Source organism: Arvicola amphibius, chromosome 7, assembly GCF_903992535.2.
Source record: "Arvicola amphibius chromosome 7, mArvAmp1.2, whole genome shotgun sequence".
Classification (NCBI taxonomy): domain Eukaryota; kingdom Metazoa; phylum Chordata; class Mammalia; order Rodentia; family Cricetidae; genus Arvicola; species Arvicola amphibius.
The window spans coordinates 36,066,493-36,076,936 of record NC_052053.1 but is presented as its reverse complement, the minus strand read 5'-3'; the positions used below and the strand labels follow the sequence as shown (position 1 = coordinate 36,076,936).

The following is a 10,444-nucleotide window of genomic DNA, read 5'->3' as shown; positions in this document are numbered from 1 at the left end:
TCTGTAGGACTTCAGTGCAACCATCTGCTCCATCTTGGATGCTTGCTAGACCACCCAGCTCCTCTAGAGAACAAAGACCCAGGGTTGGCCCTAGTCTAGTCACCTCTCTGGCTTTTCCTTCACTCTGCGTTACATAGAAGTTTTCTATTTCAATAGCCAAGGAAGTTACAATTTACCTGTTAGTAAACAGAAGATGGTTTATCAACAGACTTTACCTTAATGACTACAAATGTTTACCTCCTGCTTTCCAGAATGCAAAGAAAGTCTTGGAAATGTCATAATATGTAACAAACATTTGCAACTCAGATCCTTGTTCATCCTTATAAGAGACAATTGTATTCTGTCTTCTCTGACACAAGGCAACATTCGGTAAGAAACAGATAGGTGCACACACTTAAATGCAAATGAATATGCTAATTAAAATTACAGCGGGTAGTTTATTAAAAATTTATTTTACAATCCAGCCATTTAAAACATCTTTACACCAACAAACAGAGCAGCTTGACTACAAGAATCATAAGTGACTTATCACAGAAAGAGTATATTTGTAGTTGGATGCAAATATTTTTGAAGAATATTTGTACCAAATTATGGCTTTGTCAGAAGCATTTTGATTTCTCTATTTTTACCCATAAGAAAAAAATGTAGAACAAGTATCTCGTGTTCATTTTCTGGATGAGAGGCCTTCACTCACTGTATCCACCATGTCTGTCCGCATTACAGCTGTTTATCTTGCAAGTTTCTTTAAGATTAATTAAATGCAAATGAAACTCTGTGAATCATGGGAATACCTGCCAGACCCCTTATTAATACCTTCACTTAAAGATTCCTGTGCCAGAGAGTCATTAATTTGCTAAAAGAAAAGTGCTAAAGCAGCCCTTTGCCTACAGCAGCTTTGAGATGGCTGCCCAATTAGCTCAGGAGCATTCTGATCCTCTTTCTAGGCCCTGTGGCCCTCTGAGGACACAAGAAGGCTCCAATGATAACCTGGCAACCCAGGTAGAAACTCAGCCAAGTGTGAGTGTTTGAAGCTGCAGTTTGGCTGCCATCGTGTCGGCAGCAAGAAAGAATTCAGGCACCATGTCATCCAGTACAAAGGATAAAAACGGATTCAACCGGAAATTCAATGTGGCACCACATATGGGATACATGAGTGCGGTTATACAACAGGCCACATATTTTTTTTTGAACAGTCTCCTACATGTGATGCCGAGGACATGTGTAACCATCATAACGTCTCTAGGAATCTGTATTTAATTTGAGTTGGGGTGGTGGCAGGGATTGGAGATCTGAAGCCGCCACAGGTTTGTGGCAGATGGCTCTGTGTCAGCTATGACAAGCAGCCAGGCTCGGCTTCCTCTGCAGATTTTCTTTTCTCTCTGATCAGGTAAATATGGGCACACTCTGGAAAGTTCTTCAGATTCTGCCTTAGGCTGCAAGTTTGTGACTTAGCCCCATCTGTCACAAATCTTCCCTGGGTTCTGTTGTGAGCAGAGACCTGAATTTGCCATGTAGGGCTGCCCAAGAAAATGGAGCCACTTCACCCTGCAACAAGGGGGAGGAGAGATTAGAAAGCAGTCAAGAAGCACAGGCCCTGAAATGAGAGACGGCTGAAAACTCACACTGCAAACTTGCCTCATCTCTCCAGCTACAACTCCCAAGCCACCAAGCTCCATAGATCACTCCAGAAAAGCCTGGCTTCTGGCTGGTTTAAGACAGCACTGAATTCAGCTGGGAGAAGGAGCAGTTTGCACACGGGGAAACTGCTGCACACATCCCTCGGTTTATGCCATGGATGACAGCTCTTAGAAGGTGACCACCTGTCTTTGAACTTTCACACACAGAAGGTATACGAAACTCTCAATACACAGCTTTGCCATGTGAGTTTTACCCTCAAGGAGCAAGGGCACAAGATAAATGCCCTCACTAGTACATGGAATTTATAAGGTGCTTTACATTGCCAAATGGATTTTATTCATTATTTCATTATAGCACTTCCTCGGGGAAAAATGCTATTATGGTTGGGAAAAAAAAACCTTCTAGATCTGCAGATGAGTAACCCACAGGCCAGGAATTTACCTATGGAGAATGACAAAATCTCAACTAAGTTAAATGGGCAAAAGCAGAGATAAACCATATAAAATCATGGTAAAAGAAGAAAAAAGGAGGAGAGGAGAAGACGGGAGGGGAGGAGAGGAAGGTATATGGGAGACAGAAGAAGGAAAGACTGAGAACTGCGTAATATTTTGCAGGTGTTGCTTAGAGATTTTATAAGCTCTTGAGATATCACTATAAATCTTTTCATTTTCTCAGGAAAAAGTAAGATTTTAAAGTAGATTTTAATGCTGGTGAGATCCACCTTATCCATATCTAGACTCCATGCTCTAATTTAAAGGGGACTCCAGAGTGACAGTCTCTTAAAGGGACTTAGCAAAAGCTTGGTTGTGGTTTGCATGAATGTAGCTTGACATAATTAAGAGCACTGCAAATGGTTTTTCTGGGCATCGAGTCTGCTTTGTAAGCACAATCATTATTTGGAATTAGTTTTAGACAAAAATCTGAAAATTCTTTCCTCCAAATAATAGATTTTGTAGGTTTCAACTGTTGAAAAACTTTAAAAGGACAGAGTAAAATTCAACAGTTATTTCTGAAAACCTTGGGAAACTACAGGTGACTCCCCCAAAGCACAAGGACACTGTCCTCCTTTTCCCAAGTGCAAGCGCACACAAAGATATACACGCACAGAGATACACACAGACTGACACACATATACACAGATACACACATACACAGACACACAGATACACACAGACACTTGTATTCACACAGACACACAACACACATACTACACACACTCATACGCCATTGCCCAGTTTGTAAGTCAAAGCAAATGAAGAACAGGATAGAAACGAGGTCTCTGCTGTGAGCATGGGTGGTGTCTACCCTGCACACTGGTTATATTCTTGCTCTATTTTCAATACTGATAATAAGGGACCATCTCTTTTTTTCCAAAGCATTTAAAAAGAAAAGGTAAAAAGTTATGACGAAGCACATGTGCTAGTCTCACACAACTGGTAGAGTGTTTCCGCGAGTCATGGACTAAAATCAAGGCCAGAAGCGCGACTTCCGTCCAGGCTGTCCTTTAGGAAAGTGCTACTGTCAGTGTAAAAAGTCAACGCAACTGGAACTGGAACCCCGTGTGCAGTGGGCTGATGGCCCAGTAGAGCTCTTACTGGGAAGACACCAAAGTCTTTTCCCGCAGAAGCACACGGTCGGTGTAGTTGTGTGTCTGGAGTAAGGTACAGGGTAATGTTAGAACACAGCTATAGTCAAAACCTGCATGTAATTCATACATGTACATTTTTTAAGAAGTAGATTTTAGATTTTTTAAAGTGATAAAAAAGGTTTAGATTTTAAGATTGTTAAGGAGCATTTACTTTTTACATGTATTAGGTTTATCCAATGATCTTTAAGTGTGTATGTGTGTGAGCGTGAGACACCTGCACACGCGCGCGCGCGCACACACACACACACATGGGGGAGGGGGGATGAATATTTAAATCTCACAGGCCTGAAATCATTCAGGTGAAGCAGTCATAGACTTCTAATGCAGAAAGTCATTTTAAGCAACGACAACAACAGAAAGAATCAGTTCTGCATCTGCAGAATCAGTTCAAATCCTGCTGCAAGTTACAGCCCCCAATCTCTTAGTCATACTAAATGTGCAATGTTTCCTATAAGAAGAAAGTTTAAAAGCCTTATCCCAGTCATTCAGTTTCTAGGTCTGAGTCCACATTAAAAATTCTATCTTAGGATAAACTCTATATGGTACAATGTTGGAATGATGTTAAACATGAACCTTTAGCAACAACAAGAAAAGGTGTAAAATGTAAAAGGAACAATGAAGGAATCCAATGACATTCTGTCCTCTCAGACTTAGGAGTATATGCTTTATAAAAGCAAACACAACTGTCCAACAGAAGAAGTAAAAATACTAAAAGAAAAAAGGAAGAAGAAAAAAAAGCATTAAAAAAAAACCTCTGCACTCCTTTTCCAAACACATGAAGGGTTCTTTCCCATTGCACAAGTAAGCAGAGCTGTCCTGGAGGGAAGCACGTCTCCATTATCTGCTCAGGAGAGCAGACGCCACTTGAGACTGGGACAGGAACAAGACAGAACTGGAGACATGACTGTAGCTTATGCTTTTCGTATCTTTTGGACACATCCTTACTAGTTTGACCTGTTTTAGTATAACAAACCAGACTTGAGTCCATTCCTAGGGTTTTTAATCCAGTGCCTTATGATGGGCCATTTGTCTTAATGCTCTTGGTTTCTTGTAATTTTAGATAAATTTCTTTAAATTTTGAGAATAATTTTTAGATACAACATCACTAACATTTACCAATGAGGACATATATTAAGTCATATTATAGATTTAAAACAAAAAATTCATTGCAAAAGTACTTAAAATATACATGTAAATTCTTATAGATTACTAATTTATAAAACATTGAGTTGCAAGGTTTATCATGTAAAAACTTATCATGTAAAAAGTTATCTGAGAAAGATAAAATGTAGCAGTTATGAGTCATTTTTAAGTATGTGAAGAATTCTGTATATTAACATTATACAACAAGCTAACATTCTTTTAGAATTTTTCCATTTATTTGTCAAATAAACATTATATCTCAGAAAGGTAGTAATTCTACTGAGAAAGGTCAGCTAGAAATCTGTTCTTTCTAACTACGGACAACTGTTGCAGGCTTTGTGAAAGAGTTGAAGACTCAGATGTAGTGTAATAGGGCTAACAGAACCTGACCTGAACCAACATTAAAACAAAAAAAATTTTGATGGTACAACAGATTTGTAAACACTTCATTCAAATTCCCAAATATAACAAAGAGTTGATATTTTACCTGTGAAATAAAAGAAACAGGTTCACATCACAAATATAGCAAGAATCCACTCGTACCAAAACTTCTATTTCCTGAACTTTGTACTCTGCATGCTCTGCTTGCCTATCACATGGGGGACTGACTGATGCATGCTGGATGTGAACGAGAGCACTACTGGGCTTTGGACTGAGTGAACGCTGGAGTGAGCCTTGGAGGTCCACTCTTTGCGAGGCTTCACATGCATGAGACAACAGTTCTCGGCTCCGGGAGTGACACTGAAGCCTGGAACTGTTCAGTCAGCATTTTAAACCATTATGAGCTACCTTCTGAACCATTGCCAAGTTAATAGACAATGAAAGATAATGAGCTTGAAATTGGGTGTTAAATTGCATTTTTGGTTCTCTTCCTTTTTTTGTTGAGGTTTAACTGTTTCCTGGAGAAATAAAGTCATGTTTTCAAGTAACAACATGTAAATATATATTTTAGGCTTTGAATAAAAAAAGGCAGAGGAGTGTATTTTATGCTGAAGGCTATATATTAACATAGAAAATGAAAAGAATCTGTACTACACAAGTGCTAGATTGTAAACTATGCTAACCTTAACAAAATGAAGACACTACAGTCAGAGGGCATAAGGAGGTGAATAACTTATGGCCTAGAGCCACCTCTGGAGCCCAGAGAGCAGATCCCACTTTAGCTACCTACATTTTCAGTAGGGGCCTTTTGTGCTATTTCTATAATTTAAGAGGCTTGATTCAGGTAAGGGAAGAGGAGGTGAGTCGGGTGGTGCTACTTATATAAACCATTTGCCTTGACATTTTGAGCTGAGACCCATGGATCTGGCTCTAAACGTACTAAGAATTTTGTATGCCCATTTTGAACAGACTGTGGGGTGGGGGATAAAACTTTTGAAAGCTGTCTTTATGTGTGTAGTTCAATCAGCAGCAAACTTCACTAATGTCACTCCCTTAAATTTCTGAGCACTTAGGATTTCATTATGATGGGAAGAAAGGCTTATCCTTATTAGTATAATTGTGGAATCTTCCCTTTACTTCCTTTTCAACTAATGAGTTACATTAATCCAGGTTCATTTTTATAAGCCTCTTGGGGCTAAATGTACAGGACAGTCATCTTAGAAAACAATAAATTAAAAAGAAACCATGTACTGTGCATGAAGTGCACGTATTTCCTAAGACCTAGGTTAATACAACTGGCATCCAGTTTAATTAATCCTTGTTAGTGTAACAACCAATACCCTCCCTAGCATGTTTCCTTTAAACATTAGTATGTTAATTAGATGCTTTTTAAAAAAAAATTCTTTGTATTTAAATGTGGCATTTCTATCACGTAAATTTCTTCTCAATAGCTACCTTATAAAGATGTTTTCTTACAATATCTGGTCTCTTGCAGAAACTCTGGAGCCTCTTTGAAAGCTGTTCAGGTGTGGAATACAGATACTCAGCTGCAGGAAAAACAGATACATTTTTAATGAAACAAAAACCTCAAAGCACACACTCGATATTAGTCACTTTACTAATTAAAAATGCATATTGCTCTGTGCCGCCTCATGTTTTACATTATTTAAGCATGATTTTATAAGGTTACCTCAGCTCACAAGGATGTTTAATGCTAAATAAGACTGTGTAGTTGTGCTGTTTAGACATCTCCTCTGGGTGATTAAAATACATTATTCTAATGTAGCACAATGCATATGTGATATATTTAGTGATGAGAATTTTTCAGAGACCCAGTACTCTAGCTGGATGCACTCTGCACAACAGTTGCATATTATTACCTAGTCAATTGTTTAAAGAATTTGGTATGACTTTCAATCCTTGAATTTTCTCTGTGTGTATCATTAAAAAAAAATCTGTTAGCAATTGCAGCAGTACTGACCTGCTTATAAAAATCCGTCATTATGAGATGTGTATGCTAACAATGAAGAATGCTATTTGAAAACTTGCTTTTTTGTTATCTTAAAAGAACAGATGGTAAATATAAGCTTACTCTAATGTATTAAAACACATAAATTTTTCCTTAGCACTAACATGTTGACTTGCCAAATAAACAATTGCTCCTACTCAAGTTTATTTTCAAACTTTTAGTTTAGCATGGATCCTGTATTAAATCACAACAAAGAAAAAGCACATGAAAGTAGCTACCTGGAAATATTTCAGGATAAACCAAGTCTTTGGGACAAAGTGGGTAGCAGCCACAGTACACAGCTTCCAACCTGCAGAGACGTCAGAGAGAGGACAAGAGTACAGCAGGCACAGCATCAGTCAGAAGGGAGCTACGTGGGACAAAAACCATGGTCGGCAGTATACTCCTAAACGCCAGAGTTGCTCTTTGCAAGATTTTATTGATCATGCCCGACTTCCATGGGACAGAACCGGCAGCATATGCTTTGTTCACTGAATTAATCAAAGCGCAGCGCTGCATTTTTGTTGTTTCTAAAATACTGTTTAACACATTTTATAATCAGCAGATAAACACATTCAACAACATGGGAAAGTATGGACAGCTTTTCTTAATAATGCTGCAAAGCCTCAGAATGTTCATTTTTCAAAAAATGTTTAAATAAAATAGCAAATACTTTAGCAGGGAAGCCGTAGAAATGATCGAGGCACTTTTAAAAGCACAGGAAAAAAAATGTACAATCTGTTGTGATGGGGCATTTTCATTTCAAGCTCAGGCTTTGAAACAATTTGTTATTATGCAGATGTAAAACTCTCCCTTTGTGGAAAAACTCTTGTTCAGATTATTTTAATGAACATTTTGCTTTTCTCACGAAAAATCCAGCTTACTTTCTATTTTATCAGGAAAGAATACTTTCATTATTAAACAAACACAAAGTTTTGCAGTGAGTTTCCCCAGGAAGCATCTACAGGAGGTTTTCTCCCTGGGGCAGTGGTGGGGGGCTAAGCAGAAGGAAGGTATAGCCCCTTGCAGTCTTGCTGGGTTTGCACAATGGCTATTGATCTGACATATCTTAAACCTTGAAGATACCACTGTCATTTCTGTTGGCTAGAAATTATGCAGTGAAATTCAAAACACTCTTTAAAATATGTTTATTTTATGAGAAACTTTGAATTGCATCCAAAATGTTGACCAAAGGCAGAATTTATTTTGAACTGCAGATTTTTTTCGGTACAAGAATGATCTGAAGTCATGTCAATGTTTACCTTGTTTATTTACAGTGACAGAGTACATGCAATTTAAACTGTTTTGAAGTGGGGGATGTTTTCCCTATTTTTATTATGTTAAACTGAAATTAGTATAAAGGGAAAGTATTGACTTGGAGCTCCAATTCTGGAAAAATGCTAAGTTTTTATAAAGCACACTAGAAATGCAAAGGTTTTTTTAGTGACCAACGATCACTTTGAGAAGACGAGCACTCTAACCCTTTTCTACATGTGCATGTCTTAGAGCACAGCTATAAACTATGCTGTGCCGCAGTACAAATCATTAAGAAAACTTTTGAGCATATCAGCCTGTAATGTACTTCACAAACCAAAAGAAAATATGCATGGTGTCTCAAGTCACTCAGTTTTAAAATGCTGTGCCAACGGAAAAGCAAATACATATGAACATTCTCATATAATTACATAAGTTAAGGAGAAATCACAGGCATTTCAGAAAGTGCACATTATCTGCTTTTTAATAATGAATTTGAATTATTCTGTACACTAAAAGAAAATCATTACAGGCTGACTTACGTTTTAAGTCGTTGTATGAGTATATAATACCCCATGTTCAAAATGTCTCTACCAATTAACATGCTATACAATAAGATGGGAGCAGCATTATTTGATGTAACAGAAATTTTTTTTTAAAAAACCCACCACCTAGATTTTAGGGTTTTTTTTTTTTTCAAATTATCATCTCATCCATAGTCAAAGTTCTAATTCATTAAACCAGAAAAATCTCTTTCAGCTAGTTTTGGACTTGTTAAAATACTAGTGTTAATATTTAGCTTGGGATTACATTTTAAAATACACAAACAAGTCTATAATATTTAAAAACAAATCACACAGCATCCTCCTAAGTTCTTCATATTTTACTATTCTGAAAATCACTCATGATAATACAATTATTCATTATTTCGATCCTTATGCACTACCAGTTAAATAATAAATAGGGTTCCAATTGATCTATTGTTAAAATGACTAGTAAATGACCTTTTTATTCCAATTAACAAATCATCAGCTAAATCTATGAATCTTAATATTCAGATCTATTCACTTCAATTCATACAATTTATCTGCAAATAGTTGTTGGGCTTTTGATTCTAAATATAATTAGCTGATAATTTTGCTTGGCTGAATTACTTTTCTGGAGGGCCTGCAAAGGCTCTCAGTCGCATTATCTAGCAATAATGAATCTGATAGGTGGAATTCTTTACCGTAATGAGGATGAGACACAGTTGTGACACCTGAGCCGACTAATAACAGAAGACTGCTAATTATCGACAGCACTTTTTTTGTCTGATGCAAGGAGAAAAAAATCCCTCATTATTAAAAAATAAAAAGTTACAATTATAAGTGACACCGGAGGAGAGTAAATAAAACGGAGTGATTAAAACATCGCTGCTTTAAGGGTGCTTTAATTAAGTGGAAATGCTAATGTTGTCATACTTAGCAGATGGGATTAAAATTAGTTATTGTAAGTAACTCATATTTTATGTTATGGTTTCCACAGCATGTCTACAAGATCTAAGAAAGTGATACATTCCATAAGACATTTTAAAAATGAAATTCTCATACTCTTTACAACTCATAATAATGAACATCATGAATAAACTATTGAAAAAAATCCTGCCAAGGATTTTACCATAGTGACTTAACTAGCAAGGAATGCATCCATAATGTACTGGACTGTTACAGTCTCTCTGATGGTATGCCTTTTTCTTTGCTGATTGCTGCATTCCCTATTTCATTCACACTCAACAAAAACAAAAGTTTGGGACTTGGGAATTTAGCCAACATCAAATGTGGTGTCAAGAAGGTAGGGTCTGGATATAGGGGAGATCATGACCACCCACTAAGGTGATCTTCTAAACTAAAACAGAGGATGCGTCATGTAACTGCAGATAAAAACCTAATTGCACACTTTCTCCTACTTTATTTGTGTAAAATTTTCCATCTGCTCCATCTAAAGATGTCTAAACTGTTAGTATCAAACCTGCATTCAGCTGCCAGCTGTGCACATTAAGGATTGCAAAACACCAAGTAAATGAGCCAGCATGAAGCCGAGTGGTAGAGGTCCATCTGCCCAGGCCTAGAGAGGGGCCCCGTACCTGGTCCTGTTCAAAGTCTGTCTTTGCTTCAATGGCGAAGAAAGAAAATAGCCACACTGTATTTCTATTTCCTGTACTCAGTTTATCTGCATATTCCTGGATAACTCCTGTGTATCCAATAAGTATCATTCTAAGGAAACTTAATGAGCATCGTCTCTTTATGAAAAGTCGTTGTACATATTTTAATAAAGCCCATTTAGAAGCTATCTTTAGTAGTTTGACTGACCAGACTTCTTAACACATCTGGTAA

General features: G+C 37.3%; 1 protein-coding gene across 9 annotated transcripts in view; it reads right to left on the bottom strand.

Annotated features, from left to right (window-relative positions):
• Positions 1-417: 417 nt before the first annotated feature.
• The window catches only part of Gtdc1 (glycosyltransferase like domain containing 1), a 357,538-nt gene continuing 347,511 nt past the window's right edge, over positions 418-10,444 (bottom strand). For all 9 annotated transcript variants that reach the window (XM_038337371.1, XM_038337369.1, XM_038337372.1 and 6 more), the window contains 3 exons: positions 7,058-7,128; positions 6,266-6,357; positions 418-1,545 (listed from right to left, as the gene is read on the bottom strand). In XM_038337371.1, coding sequence (XP_038193299.1) covers positions 1,462-1,545; positions 6,266-6,357; positions 7,058-7,128 — 247 coding nt within the window. In that variant the 3' untranslated portion in view covers positions 418-1,461. The remainder of the gene's footprint in view (positions 1,546-6,265; positions 6,358-7,057; positions 7,129-10,444) is intronic.